Source organism: Malurus melanocephalus, unplaced genomic scaffold (genome assembly GCF_030028575.1).
Source record: "Malurus melanocephalus ecotype Western Australia unplaced genomic scaffold, MMel_1.1 scaffold_340, whole genome shotgun sequence".
Lineage (NCBI taxonomy): Eukaryota > Metazoa > Chordata > Aves > Passeriformes > Maluridae > Malurus > Malurus melanocephalus.
This window is the reverse complement of record NW_026623572.1, coordinates 743,657-761,925: the sequence shown is the minus strand read 5'-3', so window position 1 is coordinate 761,925 and position 18,269 is coordinate 743,657. Positions and strand designations below refer to the sequence as shown.

The 18,269-nt window shown below is 55.8% G+C and overlaps 1 protein-coding gene across 1 annotated transcript; it reads right to left on the bottom strand.

The window, feature by feature from the left end:
- Positions 1-2,988: 2,988 nt before the first annotated feature.
- On the bottom strand, positions 2,989-15,124 carry FAM222A (family with sequence similarity 222 member A). The gene is made up of 2 exons (XM_057378098.1): positions 14,951-15,124; positions 2,989-5,561 (listed from the first exon to the last, which is right to left on the bottom strand). The coding sequence occupies exons 1-2, from the start codon at positions 15,030-15,032 to the stop codon at positions 4,351-4,353; spliced, it is 1,293 nt and encodes a 430-aa protein (XP_057234081.1). The 5' UTR covers positions 15,033-15,124; the 3' UTR covers positions 2,989-4,350.
- Positions 15,125-18,269: the final 3,145 nt, after the last annotated feature.

Genomic DNA, 18,269 nt, shown 5'->3' with positions numbered 1-18,269 from the left:
TTCAACACCTGGACATTGTGCAGGCGTGAAGGAGCGCTTTGGGTGGGCACCAGTGGCATGGTGACACGGTGGCACTGACAGAGACCCTGTCCAGGGCCCTGGGGACAGCCCAGCTCTCTCAGCAAACGCTTCAGCAGCAGAGGGGACGCTTCATCTTCGAACTTGATGAGTCGCCGTCAGCGTTAACGGCACCGTCTCCGTTTAAATGTGATTTACATACATCTCTCATATTGTGGTTTAAGTATTTCCCCAGGGTGAGGGATGAATATGTTTCATTATCACTCCTTGGGAGAGGCGGAGGAGGCGGCTCCTGCTGCGTAATCGAATGAGGAGCTGAGCTGCTCCGCTTCTAGACCGGCTCTTGGGTGAAAACAATGAACTTGGCTTTCACCCGGCTGGGTGGCCACAGTGGCCAGTGCTGGCTGGGCCGTGTGTGGTGTCTGGGTAGCCCTGGACAGGGACTCAGTCACTCACTGTGACAGAAATGGGCTCAGCACGGTGGCCGCCCCTGGCTGCAGCACCAGAGCTGGGATTTTCCAGTAAAATGAGATATAAACCAATTTTCTCCCCTCCTGTGCAAATCTTGATGCCCCAAAGCCAAGAGGCCACATGTCAGCGGGCTTTAATAAGATTTGGGGTGTGGGAAGGGCAGCTGCCACCAAACCCCAGCACCATCCCCCTTCACCCTGCGGTGGCTCAGTGGGGACAGGGACACCATGGCCATCGTGGTGACATCCCAGTGGAGGATCCCTCTGCCACCTTCAGGACTGCAGGGCTTGAGTCTGGCCCTTTTCCCTGCTGCCCCACCAAGCCCTGAACTGTTTCACACTCAGCTGTGGTGACAGGGACACCCCCAAAGGCTGATGAAAGGGGGGAGCATGGCCCCGGCCCCCTCCCGCCCCTCCCCGCGCCACCCTGCCAGCGATGACAAACCCAACAAAGGGAAGAGAAAAGCACTTGTCATCCAGAATGCGGAGCGTGGAGGCAAATTTATTTTTAGATAAATCTAAAGCTTAATTTGTGAAGCTAATATCAATCAAAATGAGGGATGGGTTTTTTTAAGTCCTTTTGCAGCCGCGCAATTTATACTGCCTGTCTCTCCTCCTCGCTCCCAAACAGCAAAGGCGGCCGCTAAGTTTGATAGCAGCCTCGTGCACACCTGCCTTGCTGGAAATTTGGATCATTATTGGTATTATTATGGATATTGTTTGAATAGGAGGGTATTTGGAGGTGAGATCCTCCAAATTTCCCTCACTGTGTTCTTGCAGGGAACTGCTGTGTCCCAAGGTATGGGAGGGCCATGGGTTGTGGTGGTTTCATCCTGGGTGCTGGGATGTACCTCAGGGGTCTGTGCCCCATTTCCACCCGGTGCCTGAGCACATTTTGGGTCCCCACGTGCTCACCTGCACCCACCAGAGCCGACACTACACCAACCCCAGCTGAAGGCAGGCGCCCACCAAGGAGGGACCCATTTATTTTGCATTTCCACAGCTGAAGCCTCCCCGTGCCCGGCGAAATCCCCCTCCCGAGGAGCGATCTGAAGGGAGAATTAACCTGCTAAATAATAAAAACCCCGCACACCTCCTAATGAAATGTAATGACTTGGAGACCCGCAAGATGGATCGCGCCGTCKCTCGCAGCCGCTCGCCCTGATTTATGGCGAGCTGGGAAATCTGATGGAGGCAGCGCTAATGAATCCTCCTCCCACGGGCGCTGCTGATGGAGCAAAGTTTCTCCTGGAGCCCCCAGCAGGGCTCTGTGCAGCCCAGAGTCCCCGTTTTGGCACGGGGGGGCCCCCAGGGAGGGGTGCCCGGTGCAGAGGGACCCACCAGCGCTCCAGCATCGCATTCCTTTGATGTGGCGTCTTTTTAATGACAAAGATCTGAGCAAAGATCTTCCTCCAGACGGACTAATTTTAACGTGTAGGCAGGCAGTGGCATTCCCCCCGCAATCAGTAATATTAACCTCGGTGAAAATTTCCTTTTGTCCCAATTTCTCTTTGTTCCCAGGATCGGCTGTCACGCCGCTCACTGCTGGTGATGGAGCGGTCCCCTCATGGCTTGCCACAAATACCGGAGGAGCTGTGTTCCCATCCCATCCCATCCCATCCCATCCCATCCCATCCCATCCCATCCCATCCCATCCCATCCCATCCCATCCCATCCATCCCCATCCTGTTCTCATCCCTGCCCCCATCCTCATCCCCTTCCCCATTTTTATTCCACCCCATCCTATCCATTTCCCTGTCTCCATCCTAAACCCATCCTCATCCCAACTCTTATCCCATCCCTATCCTCATTCCCACACTACTCCCATCGTCATCCTGTCCCCATTCTCTTCCCTGTTTGTTCCCATCCCATCCCATCCCATCCCATCCCATCCCATCCCATCCCATCCCATCCCATCCCATCCCATCCCNTCCCATCCCATCCCATCCCATCCCATCCCATCCCATCCCATCCCTGAACCCTTTTGGCCACACAAAAAAGGCAGCTGAGCCCTTGCCACCCTCAGGTCCCCTCTCTGGCTGGGATAAGGCCACCCCAAATGTCCTACCATGGCACACAGAGGCCGGGGAGATGCATCCACAGCCCGGAGCTATTTGGGATTTAATGCCATTATCCCAGTGTAACTGACACCAGGAATGCTCCTKCCATGGGGAAACCCAGCGGGTGACAGATGGTGGCGGCGATGCCACYGCCATGGTGGTGACAGGATGGGGACGCGGTGCCCAGCCCCAGTGCCCGTCGCCCCACGGGGGCACATGAGGCCACAGCCCTAATCCCAGGGATTTGTCCCATGTGCCGCCCCTTGGGTGTGAGGCAGAGGCTGGTGCCGGCCGGATTAATGGCTCAGCATCGTTAAAAGGTTATTTATAGGTGTTCCTCCATGCCCTAAAAATCTCCAGGAGCAAGGGGGGGTCCCAGCTCTGGGGAGGTCACAACAAAGCAAAGAAACTCCAGAGCACACATCCAGCGAGATCCTGGTTTTACTTTGGGAAAAACACCATCCGGACACACGGCTTGCGGGTTTTGTGTTGGTTTTTTTTTTTTTTTTTTCTTTTTTTTTTTTTTCATTTTGTTTTCTCATTTTTAAAACAATATAGTGCAGCCAGCACTTCTCACAGTAGAATATAATGGTCGATTTTAGTATAAAAAAAAAACATTCTCAGAGATTTGTAAATGCACTTAGTGCTTGAACAGGCTTTCAGGGATACAGTACCTCTTTTCCGAGCACAATCACCTTGGGTTTTATCGGGATATTATTCTTCTTTTACCTTTAGACATCAAAACGCTTTGTATTTCGTGGTGAGGAGCCTTTTGTAAATTAACAAATCTATTAAACACGGAATTACACAGAGTGAATAACGGACCATAATGAGAGTTTTGGAATCATTTGCAGTGTGTTTTTCTTAAAAAAAAAAAAGAAAAAAAAAAAAAAAAAAAGAGAAAAAAAGGAGGTATGTGAGCACCCCAGTACCGCGACCCAGAACCAAGGTAGAACTGACAGTAAGGGGGGGACATAAAAGAGTCTGGAAGTGTGAGAATGGGGGGACAGGGGCTGAGGGGGTCCCCAACCCTCTGGTTGTGTGGGAATAGGAGCCAGTGACCACTGCGGGGCCGGGTGAGAGGAGGAGGAGGAGGATGAGGAGGAAGAGGGGTGGGAGGAGACTCTGTAGCAGCCAACACATAGATGTACAGCCTAGTCAACTAAAAGAAAAAAAAAAAAAAATTAAAAAAAAAAAAAAAATCTGTTCAAGTTTTCAAGTGTTTTTCTTAAATAGCCTCCAGACTGTCCCCAGTTATTAGCTTTAATCAAAGCAGTGCAAGTTACGGACTTCAGCTACAGGTCAGGCGCCAGCTCCCTGCGGCCACACACCGGGCTGGGACCGGCCACCACTGGGCTAGCACTGGCCACCACGGAGCCTCCCGGCCACCGCTGTGCCAGGACCGGCCATTGTGGGGCCTCCTGGACAGCCACCAGGCCACCACCAGGCCGGGATCCACCACGGAGCCTCCCGGCCGGCCACAACACCAGGCTGTACCCTGCTCCGGGCACCGCCAGCGCGGCAGAGCCTCCCCTCCCTGGATAGCAGCAACTCGTAGCAATTCCCTGTTCACATTCGTGGAGATAAAATGATTTCTGAGCTATATAGAACAAGCGGTCCTTCAGCCTTGGCTTCCAGCGGGTGGCGGGTGTGTCCAGTCCGGGGACCCCGGTGCAACGCCAGTGTCCCGGGAGCCCTTTCGGCAGCCGACCCCGTACCTCCCTCCCCATCCCCCCGCCCTCGCTGCCGCGCTCCGGCGCCGAAGTCCTCGCCCTGGGTTTGGGAAGAGCAGCATCGGTCCCTTATCTGTAGACGGGCAGGCGGATGTGGGCGTGCTGGTGGTCCAAGAGCCTTGGCACAGACACGGTCTCGTAGCCCTTGCCCAGCATCTGCTCCTTGATGCAGGGCGGGTGGATGTCGTTGATGAGATACTCCAGGGACTGGAGGCTGCTGCTGAGGATGGAGGTATTGCAGAGGGTCTTGCTGGGCAGCCCCTCGGCCGGGGGCACCCCTAACTCRCGGGGTGCCGTCCCCAGCTCGGGGGGGTTGTAACAGTCGCTGTTGGGGGTCACCAGGACGCTGTTCCAGGGCGGGGCGAAGTACTGCCCCACGGCGAAGTTGCCGTGCATGCAGTTCAAGGGCGACGAGCTCACCTTGTCGGCGGCACCGCCACCCAGCCCGTAGGGCCGCGAGGCGCCCGCGCACGTCTCGGGGGATTTGCTCAGGGCGCCCCCGCCGCCGCTGCCCCCGCTGTACATTCGCAGGTGCTGCTGCTGCTGCTTCTGCTGCCACACCAGGTAGTCCATGCCCTCGGGGTAGACGCCCGCCTTGGGTCCCAGGGCGGCGGCCGGGTTGGAGCCCAGCGCCAGCTCGGCGCCCTTGCGGCACTCGGGCAGGACGGTGCCGCCGTAGCCGGGGCCGAAAGCACCGTGCTTGGCCGGGCTGGGGTGAGCGGCCACGACCGCTGGGCAGCCGGGCTGGGCACCCTGCGCCTGGCACTGCTGATTGATCTGGTAGATGATGCTCTGGATGGAGGGCAGGTTGGAGGGCGGCAGGGCCAGGCTCCTGCCCGCCAGCGGCAGCACCGAGGCCGCCACCGTCACGTTRGGGGGCACGGGACCCTCCAGCTGCTTCTGGCCGCCGTGGTAGCTCAGCTGCCCGGCGCAGGAGGGACCTTGAGCTAAAGTGCTTGAGGCGGGGTAGGGAGCGACGCCCACCTGGGCGGGCGAGAGCTTAGTCCGCTTCCCCTCCGAGTTCTTGACCACGCTTTTGCCCGAGGCTTTGACGATGGCCAGCAGCCCCTGGTAGCCGCCGGCGTGCAGCGGGTAGGGGCTGTAGCGCTGCCCCGTGGTGTCGTAGCCGTTCACCGTCCGGTTAAGGTGCTTGTGCTGGGGGACCCTGATGTTGGTGGGGAAGATCTTGATGGTCAGCGGGCTGTTGGCCACCTTCTGTGCGTAGGCGTCCAGCTCGGCGGGGCTGGGGTAGCGCGGGGAATGCATGGGGGCCGTCTCGCCTGCGGGAGAAAATTATGGGGTGAATCTGGCGCCAGCAAAAAGAGGGGGAACCCACACCCCGGCACCAATCCCACCCGCTCCCGGCATAAACCAGGTCATGGCACCGAGCTGTCCCCTCCCGCTGACGGAGTCACTTGTAAGTGGCCTAAAATAAACTCGGTGTGGAGAATGGAAATGTCACTTTACCCAACGGGGGAATCTTTCTCTGAGATTGGATTTAAACTACATTATACAAGCAATTTCATGGGTGCTTTGCGCTGCTACGAGAACCTCACCAAAAATGGAAAAGCATTGCATTTACCAGCCATAAATCAGCAGTTCCTATAATGAGCACAAAAATGTCACTTTTATGCAATTTTACAGATGAACAAAACTGGTGAAATTAACTGTGGTAACCTACTGGAGTCAGCAAAAGCCACCGCAGAAAAAAAAAATTATATATGTATATAGTTTTGTTCCTTTCAAACTCTTTCCTGAGCAAGTTTCTGCCATTCTGGTGTGAAAACTCATTTGTCGTTCCCATTATACTTTCATTTGGAGTTTATCTTGAGTATCCAATGAGCCACCAACTGTGAAAATGATTAAATCTACAAAATCTATCTAATAGATGGAATAAATTWGGTGTTTAAAATCTCCACACACACACACACACAGAGCACAGCACATGCACGTACACGTTGGCACATGAGAATGATGGCTGATTCCCAGCTGGTTCCCAAAATTCTCAGCCTAGCYGAGGGATATTTAGGCACACCGGGAATGCCAGGCCTGGTGATTGCCCAGAGGAAAGTTTTGCAAAGGGGAGATGGCCAAACTGAGGGTTTTGGGGAGCCCAGGCAGTGCAGTCCCCCAGTACCCAGAGCACTTTGCTCCCAATGCCACCACGAGCAGCAGCTCCTGATGCCACCACATCCCCGGTGGCAAAGTCACTGCGGGAGAGCTGCACCGCTGGGGACATTCCACATTCCCAATGAAAGGATTGCCTGCCCCAATCCTGCTCTGAGTGACATTTCCGTGGCTGTGACTTGAACCAGGCACTGGTTAAAACCAGGATTTGGCAGGAGGGATGCACTGGGAACTGTGACTGCTCTCCACACTCTCCTTGGCCACTCTCCCTGCTCTCCATGGCCACTCTCCATGCTCTCCATGGCCACTTTCTGTGCTCTCCCTGCTCTCCATCAGCGCAGTAATTGCCCAGGCAGGACATCGCTCCCATTAAGCTGCCGTTATGGGCTTTTTACAGGTGTCTTAAATAGACATTGTTATTAACGAGTGTATTAAGCCAATTAAAACCAGCGCCTTTGAGGAGGATTTAATGGAGCTGCCGGGAGACAGGAGGCAGGGCAGCAGCAGCTTCCTCCAGCAGGACACGTGAGGACGTGCGGCACCAGGACATGCCAGGTCTCTGGAAAGGTTCTGTGATCCCACAGAGCCATCAGGGCACGCTGAGGGGGCACAGTGGGCTCTGCTGGGCATGGGGATGTGACCCCTCTGCCCAGAGGCACGGCATGGCACGGCATGGCACATCTGCATTCCCCTTCATGGCAGCACCACCGTCCTTGGAGGTGGCAGCGTCGTGAATACTCAATTAACATGACACTAATTAACCGGTGACACTTGCAGAATCCCTAATGAGCCCATTCCACAGAAACGCTCCTTTCCAAGGAAAAATACTAAAAATTGAGGGGCTGTGGCAGGAGGGATTGAGGGAGGCGATGTCACCCACGGGCACCGCGGTTCCCTGACGGGGATCACCAAAGCCCTGTCCCCAAGCTCTGGGGCTGCAGGTGACACTTTGGGGTGGCGCTGGCACTGCTGTCCAAGCCCAGCCGATGGCATCCCACCCTCCCTGCCATCCCCYGGCACATGCCCGGAGCAGCCTTTGTCACCTCTTGGCTCCAGCTGGGTTGGATGTGACAAGCCACCAGTTGGGTGTGTTGTCACATCTCAGGGTGACGCGCCGCACCCCCGCCGGGAAAATTACAGAGCGGCCGCTCCGCCCGGCGGCTGCCGGCTCGACGCTGCCGCCCTCTGCACTAATTACCGCTTTCCAGCGGGCTGTAATTACTGCAAGACGCAAACCGAGCCGTCGCTACCGCCGCCACACCGTTTTTTTGTCGCCCGTGTCCATCTCCTCCCGAACCGGGAGCATCGGAGCTGTCCCGCGGCTGTCACCACCGCGGATCCTGCCATCCCTCACCCCAGCCCAGCCCTTTCCCTTCTCCCAGCCCTTTCCCTTCTCCCAGCCCTTTCCCTTCTCCCAGCTGTTTCCCTTCCTCCCACCTCCTTCCTTCACTTGCATTCCCATGGGATTCGTCCGGCACCCCCCTCCCAGCTCCCCCTCCCTCCCTGACCTGCTCTATTTTTCCAGCCTGCACTCAATAACGGCTGAATAATTGAATCTGCTCGGCAGCCCAAGATTTGGTTTGAATTTTATTGGAATTTTAAATTGTTTTGTTTCTTCGGTATTTTATTACTGTAAATGGAAAATGCATCGCCCGCAGTAATAATCCGATGGCTTTTTATATTACTCTGAGCTTCTGCTCGGAGCATTATTGGAAAGCCAGGAGGAGAGGAGACCCCAGCTAATGGCAGCACGGGCTTATGAGATTACGCCTCCAGCTAAACAACTTTTTACTTTAGCAAATTGGCCACCAAACCCGGTCCCAGACACAGATGTAAATCCCAGACCCCGCTGGGGCTGCAATCCGGAATAAATCTCGGTTTATGGAGAGGGGAGCTCCKGCTCTGCTGTGCCTGGAGGAGTAGGATGGGGTGAAATGTCTGATGGGGATCAGGGATGGCTGCAGGAAAGGTGGGAGAAGTGGGATAAATCCTTCCCAAAAGCTTCCTAAAATGTGCACACCCCACTGCCAGCATTGCCTGCATCCCCCACATCCTCTGCATCTCCCAAAACCCCCACAACCACAGTATTCCCTGCATCTCCCAAATCCCCCATATCCACAGTATTCCCTGCATCTCCCAAACCCCCCATAACCACAGTATTCCCTGCATCTTCCAAATCCCCCATATCCACAGAATTCCCCGCATCTCCCAAATCCCCCCTAAATCTCTCTGCATCCCCTGCATTCCTCTGATCCCCGGTCTCCCCAGGGACCCCCATACCATGCCTGGCTGCAGCCACAGCCCAAAAGGTCTGGAAAAAAAAAAAAAGATGGATAAAAAGGAGGGAAGGGAAGCCAACCAGGGTCTGCTTGGTTAAAGCAGTTGTGGGATCAAAATGGCACCAGGAAGGATGCTCAGGATTAGGAAGTGGAGGAATGAAGGATGCTCAGGACCAGGGAGGATGCTCAATACTGAGAAGGATGCTCAGAAAGAACCAGGAAGGAAACTCCACTCTGCTCCCAGGTGCCTGTGTGTCCCCCAGCCYGGTGCTGGAACATCCCTGGCTGGGTTTTCTCGTTCCCTGGAGGAGGATGAGAACAGACACCAGCAATTTGTGCTTTTAATTCCCAGTCCRTGAGCCTGCCCAGCTCTGGGATGGGACAGAGAGCAGGATATCRGGGTGCACAGAGGGATCAGCACTGATCCTGGGGTTCAGCACCACATCCCTGAGCTGTGAGAAGCCGAGTGGGAACATGGCAGGACACGGCACCTCAGTGGTTAACAGCAGCACCAGAGACACGTGCTGCTCCCTCCCTCCCTCCCCCCCATTCCTTCCGAGATAAGATGGGACAATCCTTATTTTTACACATCGAAGGCGCTACGATATTTTGCAATAAATGAAAGAAGTAATCTCGGCAGGGAATCTTTATAAAGCTGCCGAAGGCGACGTGTGGCTGGAAGCTTCCCAGAGCCAGGGATGGGCCTCGCCTTCCCGTGGTCCCAAAGGAAAACACTTTTCACCCCGAAAAAAAAAAAGCTGCAGTRGAGGGCTCGGCCCCAAAAAGCAGCTCAAGGAAAGCATCTGCCACAGCTCTGGGGAAAGGGGATTTTCCTGGAGCCCTGAACATCCTACCAAAGCTCACCCTCCCTCCCATCCTCACCCTCCATCCCCATCCTGCCCTGCCCCTCTTCCAGAAAAGAACTGGCATTTCCAGCCCTGATCTCCTGGTTTGTTCCTGCCCGGCCTCTCTGAGCTGGCGGGGCAGAAGGGCAGCAATTAGGCAGGATTTTTAATTGGCACGGGGGCAGGAGGGGGTGGGAAGGGGAGCAGTGCTGAGAGGAGGCAGGAGCACACTGGGGACCTGAGCTGCCATGCCAATGGCTCTTATTAAAAAATAATAACACTGCAGCCTCCAAACGAATTAAATTCTGCGAGAGCCGAGAGCTCGTCCCCAGCTTTGGGACCAGGATCCCTGTTCCCCTCGCAGCAAAGCGAGCCCAATGCCTTCAAAGCATCACAAAGCATCAAAAATCCCCTTTTTCTCTGCCTGCCACACTGGGAACAGATTTTGTAAGAGCTAAACCCTAAATATTTGCAAAACACTTGGAAGAAACCTCAATATTTGGAAAACACTTGGAAGAAAACAAACAAAAGCTGCTACATTTAACAAATCGAGGCATTCCTTCAAGTTTTGGGTCTGTGCCCCAGGCGRCAAAGCTGCCTGGAAGGATTTGGCTGCCCTGGAGGGCAGAGCCGGGGTGGGGACACRGAGCTGGTGACCCCTGGATGAGGGCAGGGAAAGGTCCAGGGGGGTCTCAGCTGGACATGGGGGATGCTGCCCAGACCAGGGTGGCASAGTGGGCACGGGTGGCACGGATGGGGCACTTCCGTGGGTTTTGGGTGCTGCCCAAGGCAGGGGGGCTGCTCTGCTCTGCTCTGCCCAGGGTGGGTTGGGCGGCTGCCACATCCCGCGGCCCTCCCACCGCAGTTTCTATGGTGACAGTGTCCCCAGGATGGGTGGCGCAGAGGCCACCGCGCCGCCGCGGATGCCTTTGGGGTCCCTGTGCCCCCTCCCCGACCAAAAGGACTGCACTGTCCCCAAAATCGCTGCAAAGCCCCCGCTGTGGGACCCCCCAGAGCATCCCCGATGCCGGGARCCGAGACAAACACACCCCAGCTCCGAGGGGGGGGTTTAAATTAAACCAACTCCAGCAATAACAGMGGGAGAAATCCATCTGAATAACCGTAGGTGGCAAACCCCGCGCGGCARCGCCGGAATCTGCAAAGACAACAAAATTCATGACAAAGCACAAAGGGAAGCGCCGGGCTCGCCGTCCCCAGATATTCATCCGTTAACACGTTCCCTTTTTAGGCTGACATGTCATTTCAGACGGGCCTTTCTTCCTCCCCTTTCTTCTCCCCCTCGTCGCGCGCGGCTCTGCCGAGGCGGCTGCTGAATTGGATCACCTCGGGGCGAGCACTTTATTATCTGCAGTCAAAGCGTCACCACAAATACCCGTCTACACACACACGTGTCACTTCCCATTTGTCTCCTCCACGAGGTATTAGCGAGGCGGCGGCGCCGTGCTCCGTGCCACGCCGGCCACCGTGCCACCCCGATGCCATCCCGATGTCACCCAGTGCCACCCCAGAGCCACGCTGATGCTACCCCAGTGTCACCCTAATGCTGTTCTGATGCCACCCTTTTGATGCTTGAGTGCCACCGTGGTGTCACCGCCACAATTCTGCACTAATGTCACCCAAGCACRGCCCTGAGGACACCCCAAAGGCAYCCYRAGACAACTGCCACCCCAAAGCCATTCCAGGGACACCCATCTGAAGCCAACAGAGCCCTCAAGTCACCCCAAAGGCATGCTGAGGTCACCCCAAGAAAACTGCCACCCCAAAGTGCCACCAGTGCCATTCCAGTGACACCCTTTTGAAGCCAACAGAGTCTTGAAGTCACCCCAAGACAACTGCCACCCCAAAGTGCCACCAGTGCCATTCCAGTGACACCGATCTGAAGCCAACAGTCTTGAAGTCACCCCAAGACAACTGCCACCCCAATGCCACCCCAATGCCATCCTAGTGCCATCCCAGTGCCACCCTTCTGACACCCAACATGGCCCTGATGCCACCCTGATGCCATCGCACCACGGAGCCTCTGAGGGGATCCCAGGACTGGCAGGGGACTGTACCACCTCTGGTGGCCCCACAGCACATCCCAGCTGCMCAAACCCCTCTGCTTGCTCATCCACAGCTAATTAATATTTGAATTAATTCAAGATTTTTGTACCTGCTGAGAGGAGCAGGGTGGGCACCCCCAGTCCTGGGGTCTGCCAGTGCCCTGGACCCTGCCCTGCCACCAATGGACCATGACAATCCCGGGAATTCTGGACACAACCCAAACCCCCTCGTGTGCTGCACCATGACCAGCCAAGCCCACCCCAAACCCAGGGCTCTGACCTGGTGGGAGGTGGGCACTGAGCAGCCCCATCTCACCCTCCACCCCACAAATGACCCACAAATGATGGAAAAGTGTTTTTGCAGCRATTCCTGGCAGGGAAAGTGCAAGTCAACAGCACATTTTGGGGCCAGCAGTTAATTGAACTCCTTTTTATGGCACGTACATAAATACACAGAACCATCATTAACCGATCCCTTCCAGAAACTGAAAATGAAAGAATTAATCTTACTTCACTCATGTGTAACCCCTCATGAAATTAAAATGATATTTTATGGGTGTGTACAAAAGCAGAGCCTCGCTGCAGCCACTCTAATGAAAATGCCCTTGGAACAAGCAGAATTGGGTAACGAGAAGCCATTAAATGGGGCCTCATCCCGTGTGCAATTAATGGGTTTATCGCTGATGAGAGTCCCCACAGGTGCAGGGAGAGCTGTGGGTGACCCTGAAGAGACCTTAAAGMTCCTGCCATGGGCAGGGACATCTTRAAGCATCCCAGGGAGCTCCAAACCCCRTCCAACCCAGTCTTGGACACTTCCAGGGATCCAGGGRCARCCACAGCTTCTCTGGRCACCCTGAKCCAGGGCCTCCTCACCCTCTGAGGGAATAACTTTTTCCCAATATCCCATCTAACCCTGCCYTCTGGYWGTGTGAGSCCATTCCCACTTGYCCTGCCATRCCAYGCTCYCTAAATAATCCCTCTCCATCCTTCCTGCAGGCAGCGGAGGATGCTCATGAGGTCAGCACAGAGAGGTTTCTGTGAACCCCCTATGGCTCCCAGACTCTTTAGGAACTCCCAGCCCCAGGAGAAAGAAGAAACATTTCATTAAATATCAGCCACTGCTCCACGACTCCTGAGAGTGGGACTGGCAAGGAGTTTGGCCAAGCAGAGAGGGGGCATTATTTGATTTATAATTGAGCTCGGGATTCCTGTAATGCACCCAGGATAAAATCAAAAGGGACCGGGCTGCTGGAGTCAACTGGACGTGATATTTTCCTGAGGGTCCCATGTCTCTGCAGGGGTGGAGCAGGGCTGGAAGGGCTCTGGCAGCCTCCTTCATCCTCCTCGGGGATGCAACACCAGCATGCTGGGCTGGTTCCTGCAGAACAGCCTTGGGAATAGCGCTGGTGACAGCGGCACAGCAGCAAAGTCACCTCCAGCTTTAGCAGGATGGGTTTTGTGGGATGCTCCGAGCCCGCTGGGATGGGCACGGGGACAGGAGGACAACAATTAGGAAAGGCCAGGGGCACAGCCAGAGGGGGTGGAGGTGCTGGCAGCTCCCTGCACGGGCAGGAAAATGAGTCAGCTCACCTTTTACGTGAAATTAATACCAAAATTAATCAGCGGCGCRGGCAGGATAATAGGATTTCACAGTGGTGCCGGGCCAGACGGCCAACGTGCCGAGAGCCAGACTCATTTAATATCGACAGAAACAATGCCAGAGGACAGAAATAAGACCCATAAAGATAATTACTGAGATACTCAGGAGCAAATTAAGTAATCAGAGGCACTTCTAAATTGCGCCCGGTTTGAAGAGCGCGCTCTCCACGCCGATTCCCCGCTCGGCCCCGCACCGGCTCCCGGCCCCTCYGCCGTGTGCTTCCCGCAGGTGCCATAAATAAAGGAGGGAAAATTGTATTCCGAGCCAGATGCGTGGCCCTGGATGTCACCTGCAATTTAATTTGCGCTGGCAGGAGGCAGAGAGGAGCGAGACGTGCCGGATTCGCCCGTAATGAGAGGAAACGTGCGGGCGGCAAACTTTGATTAAGGTGACCTGGCTGGTGGTCAGGAGAGCGGACTGGGGGTCCACCCATCCCAGAGAACACAAGCTTTGGAGATTTCAGGGGAGCAGAGTTAAAAAATCCGTCTGCTGGGTACCCCACACCTGTCAGGGTCTGGGGTGGGCTCAGACTGCTGCCACTCACCCTCACCCTGCTGGCACAGCTTCAGGACCTCTCAGGACACAGGCAGCCGCATCCAGGAGGAGATCTAGGATCAAGCTGCACTGTGACACCCGTGTGCCCATCACCCCACCTCTGGCCAGGGTGTCCTATTCCCTGTGCCAAACATTGGGGAGCTTCACCCAAAAAAACCACAGAATCCAGAGTGGTTTGTGTTGGAAATGACCGTAAAGATCACCCACTTCCATCCTTTCCATGAGCCCAGACACACCTTCTGCTCCAAGCCCTGCCCAACCTGGCCATGAACACTTCCAAGGATAAGTTTCAGAGGTAAAATAACTTCCAAGGATAAAACAACTTCCAAGGATAAATAACCCTCCTGGTTGGCAGCACGATGCTGAAGCCACACTGGGGATCCCCAGGGAGGCTGAGCATGGTCCAAAATTTGTGCCCAGCTCGCCCAAACCTTGCCTGGCTGCTCAGGGTGCCCAGGTAGACTGGAAAAAAAAAACCGTCTCCAGGAAAATCCAGCTCATTAAACAAACACCCGGGGGCTGTCACAGCCTAACAAGCAGAGCTTTAGCAGCTGATTTGTCTTCAGCCGGCAATGTTTAAAAATCCAACTGAGACCAGCAGAAAAATATCCACTCCCCTCTTTAAAACACACATTCATCACTTGAGAATCTTAATGCGCCTTTCCCAGCCGGGGAGGTCAAACACGCCTGCCTAAAGCAGGCTCATTAAATATACATTTAATCACGGTTTGGATTGAGAGACAAAGGCTGGGAGAGACAGGTGCTTTGCCGGAGTGACCTTTTGGATCCCATTTTAATGTAACTAGTTTACAGCTTATCTGAAAGGCCAGCTCCTGGGGAAGGCGAGCTGCAGCAAAAACGGGGAAAAGTAATTAGGGGGGGAAGGGCCGGGGAGGTTTGGGGGGCTGGCCGCGCCATCCTCTGCCGCCGCCGCGCTTCCCAGGCAGCTCTGCAACGTTTGCTGAAGTTGGGACTTATCAAGCGCAGAACCCGATTTAATTTGCTTATCTTGGCTCCTTCCTCCCCCTCTCCTCCCCTCCTCCCTGCTTCTCCTGCTCTTTTTAATTATCRGTTAAATAAATGTCTTTTTCAATAAGGCAAACAGCATCAAAAGCGGGCGCCCGCCCCCGGGGCACTTACACTTGCGTGGCTCCAGCGCCTTGCTGGGGCAGGGGAGGTGCTGGGCTGGGGGGTTCTGGGTCCTCTGCAGGCAGGCCAGCATGGTCCGGGCTTCCCTGCGGGCGCTGCCGCCCCGCACCCTGCGAGAGAGGAGACACACGGTGAGCTGGGGACCCGCCACCCTTGTCACYGCCACCCYTGTCACCGCCACCCCTGTCACYGCCACCCTGCGCCCACCCCAGCACTCGGTGCCTCCGCTCCTCTGGAGGTAAACAACCAACTCTGCAAGCCTGGAATGAATAGAGATATGAAATAAATATGAAGGCCTCAGCGGGTGATCCGCGCTTCCCGCAGAGCTTTCCGCCCTTCCCTCTGGCACGGCGCACCGGCAGCGCCAGACCGCTCCTCCGGCGTGCCAGCCGGCACCGAGTGACCCCRGCCAAGGCTGGGGAGAGACAGCGCTAACATCCCGCTCGGGGGGCTGGGATCCGTCGCCAGCTCCCAGCTGGCATCAAAATCTGCTCGACAAAAAGCTGTGGGGGTCAGGCCAAAGCCGCCGTCACCGCCGTGCTGCTCGTTGTACATCCTTTCCCCAGGCGCCGSCGCCGCCCTGAGTTAGAACCAGTTGCTGCTGACACCCTCCCACTGCTCCGGCTGGCGCAGGGAGAGATATTCCCGCTTGGAGAGGGCAGGGAGACGTGGGCAGCAGCAGCAGAAAAGCAGTGGTGCCCATTCACTGGTGTCACTGTGCTGTGACAGTGACAGTGTGGCTCTCTGGCTGAACGTCCATGGACAGCTGGAGGTCACAACAGGACATCACAGACGGGTGTCACTGCTGGGTACAATTCCATCTTCATTGTGGGGGAACTGTGCTCTCCTGCAGCCATCCGGGGGTATTTCCCACATGTCCCAGTGCTGGGGAGTGACACGGTGGCCTCGGGCATGTGGTGGCCCAGGCAGAGCCCATGACCATCGAAGCAAAGCACGGATGGATGCTCCAGGAGCTGCGCCCGGGGCTCTTCAAGCTCTCCTGGTTCAAATGTCACCTTTCAAAACGCCTTCGCAGCCACCGTGGCTGCAGATGACGGGATCAGGGCTGGTCGCTCTTCCACCCAGCAGGGGTTTCCAGGCTCTGGGATGGACCCTGGGATGGGATCCACGCAGGGTGTCCGCGCCTTGATTGAGCTCATGGGGCTGGGGGTCTCACCCCGACCCCCCCAGCAAACCGGGGACAAGAAGAGACTCGACAGCAAAAGGTGCGAGGAGGAGAAGGAGGAGGAGGAGGGGAGGAAGTCATCTAATACCGAGCAGGTGTCTGGAGAACCCAAATTGTGCTGTTTTCTCCTAATAATGAAGTATTCATGAGTAAAAGCCTTTTTCACTACTTTCTTAAGATACTAATTTCACAACAAGCGCCTTGTTACCATGCAATTATTCCAATCGTGCATTTCTCCCAGATTCCATCTGTCCTCGCGCTCTCTAAATGAAAGACAATCATGTAACCACCTTTCATTATTCACTATTTTACTTTCAGCAAAGGTACCCTGAAAGAAATGATTTCCTCTGAAAGGGACTTTTATTCAGTTTCAAAACCAATTTTCTCCTATTACTGTCTTAAAAAAAAAAAAAAAAAAAAGGAGGGGGGCAGGGAGGTGTTTTTATTTCATGCATTACATATCCTTTGTTAACGCAGCTCGCAGTAAAAGCAGCCGTATCCATTTTCTGGCTTCGATTTCTGGTAATTTTAAAATATGCCATTACAATCAGGCAGAAATTATACAGTTTGAAAAGAGAATGAAGTGCTTCTTATTCAGAGCCTGAGCGCACTTGACTGCCAGGAGTTCTCCTCTCCCCGCCGGGACTCGGGGTTCATTACGCAGCCTCGGCTCCCCTGGCACGTGCCCAGCGCCCGGATTTTCCATGACGGGATCTGCCACCCTGACCTCGTCCCCATATCCTTGTCCCTGTCCCCGCGGGGTCACAGCACCCAGGGTGGCACAGGGGATGGATGACGGCTGCTCTGGTATCCGAGCCGGAGCTGCGCGCTGACCTCAGGGCTGGCGTCCCGCCGGGTGTCACCATCTGGCCGATTAGGGGCGGACGTCACCCCCTCCCTGCGCCGGGGCGGCTCCGAGCGGGGACACTGACCCTTGTCCCTGCTGGACACGGGTGGCGTGGGTGGCTCGTGCCACTGCCAGCTGAGGAGCAGACCCCTGGCGCTCCCTGGGGCATACGGGGCCGGGAGAGAGGAGAAAGCACCCGTGGGGTCACCAAATCCAGGATGCAACGTGTCACAGCAGCTGAGAGCACCCTGAGGGTCCAGCAGGACCCTGGGGACACTCATGCTGGCATTGTCCCCACCACCACGCAAAGCCTGACTCCCTCCTGGTGCCATCACCACCCTGGGCATGGCTCCTCACCGTCAGCATGTGGGAGAGGTGCAGGATCCACACGCCAAACCCAATAAAGCCACCGATTAATTCAGACCCCGCCGCTGCCCCCGTCTCCTCGCGTCTCGCAGCCAAGATGATTTTTCCGACAGCCGCGCCGCGCCTCACCCCACCTTCACAGAACCGGGAATGCTCTGGCCACACAGCACCGGAGCAGCGTCCATCTGTCCACCCCGGCACCCTGCTGCGAGCCCCGAGCCCCAGAAGGCCCGTGGGCGAGCGGGTGGGCGCCTGGCACAATGGGCATCTGTGCCACGGTGGCATTTCGCTAATGCCGCTCCGAAAAGCCCCTGAATCAGCTGATGGGAATTGGGCGCTGGGGCTGTCCAACGCTTAGCGCCGGCTTAGTTAGCTCCATCTGCATTTGAACTAATTCCAATCAGCAGGATCCGATTTAGTTCAAGCTGCTCTGGCTCTTTCGTGGCAGGAAAGGCAACACTCAGCAGTTTTGTCGGAACGCYCMGAGTCCRCGYGGCCTCTGCCCGTGGACCCAMYATCGGCCAGAGCTGTGGCACAGGGYGAGTCCCAACAGTGGGGTTCCTCAGGGACATCTGGAGCAACATCCCCCAGGAGCCCCAACCCCAAAWCCCACAGCTCTGGCATCACAGAGTCCCAAAATGGCTTGGGTTKGAAGAGACCCTAAAGCTCATCCMKTTCCACCCCCTGCCACGCACAGGGACGCCTTCCACTATCCCAGRTTGCTCCAAGCCCTGTCCAACCTGGCCTTGAACACTTCCAGGGATGGGGGAGCCACAACTCCATCCTTCCCCTCTCCCAGCGCTCCTTCCTGCCCCACACCCAGCTAATCCATCTCCACATCGCACTATTTATAAGCCCAAGGTCTTTGTGACTTTAATAAAAAACACCACCCTCCATGTCTAAAGCCCCAG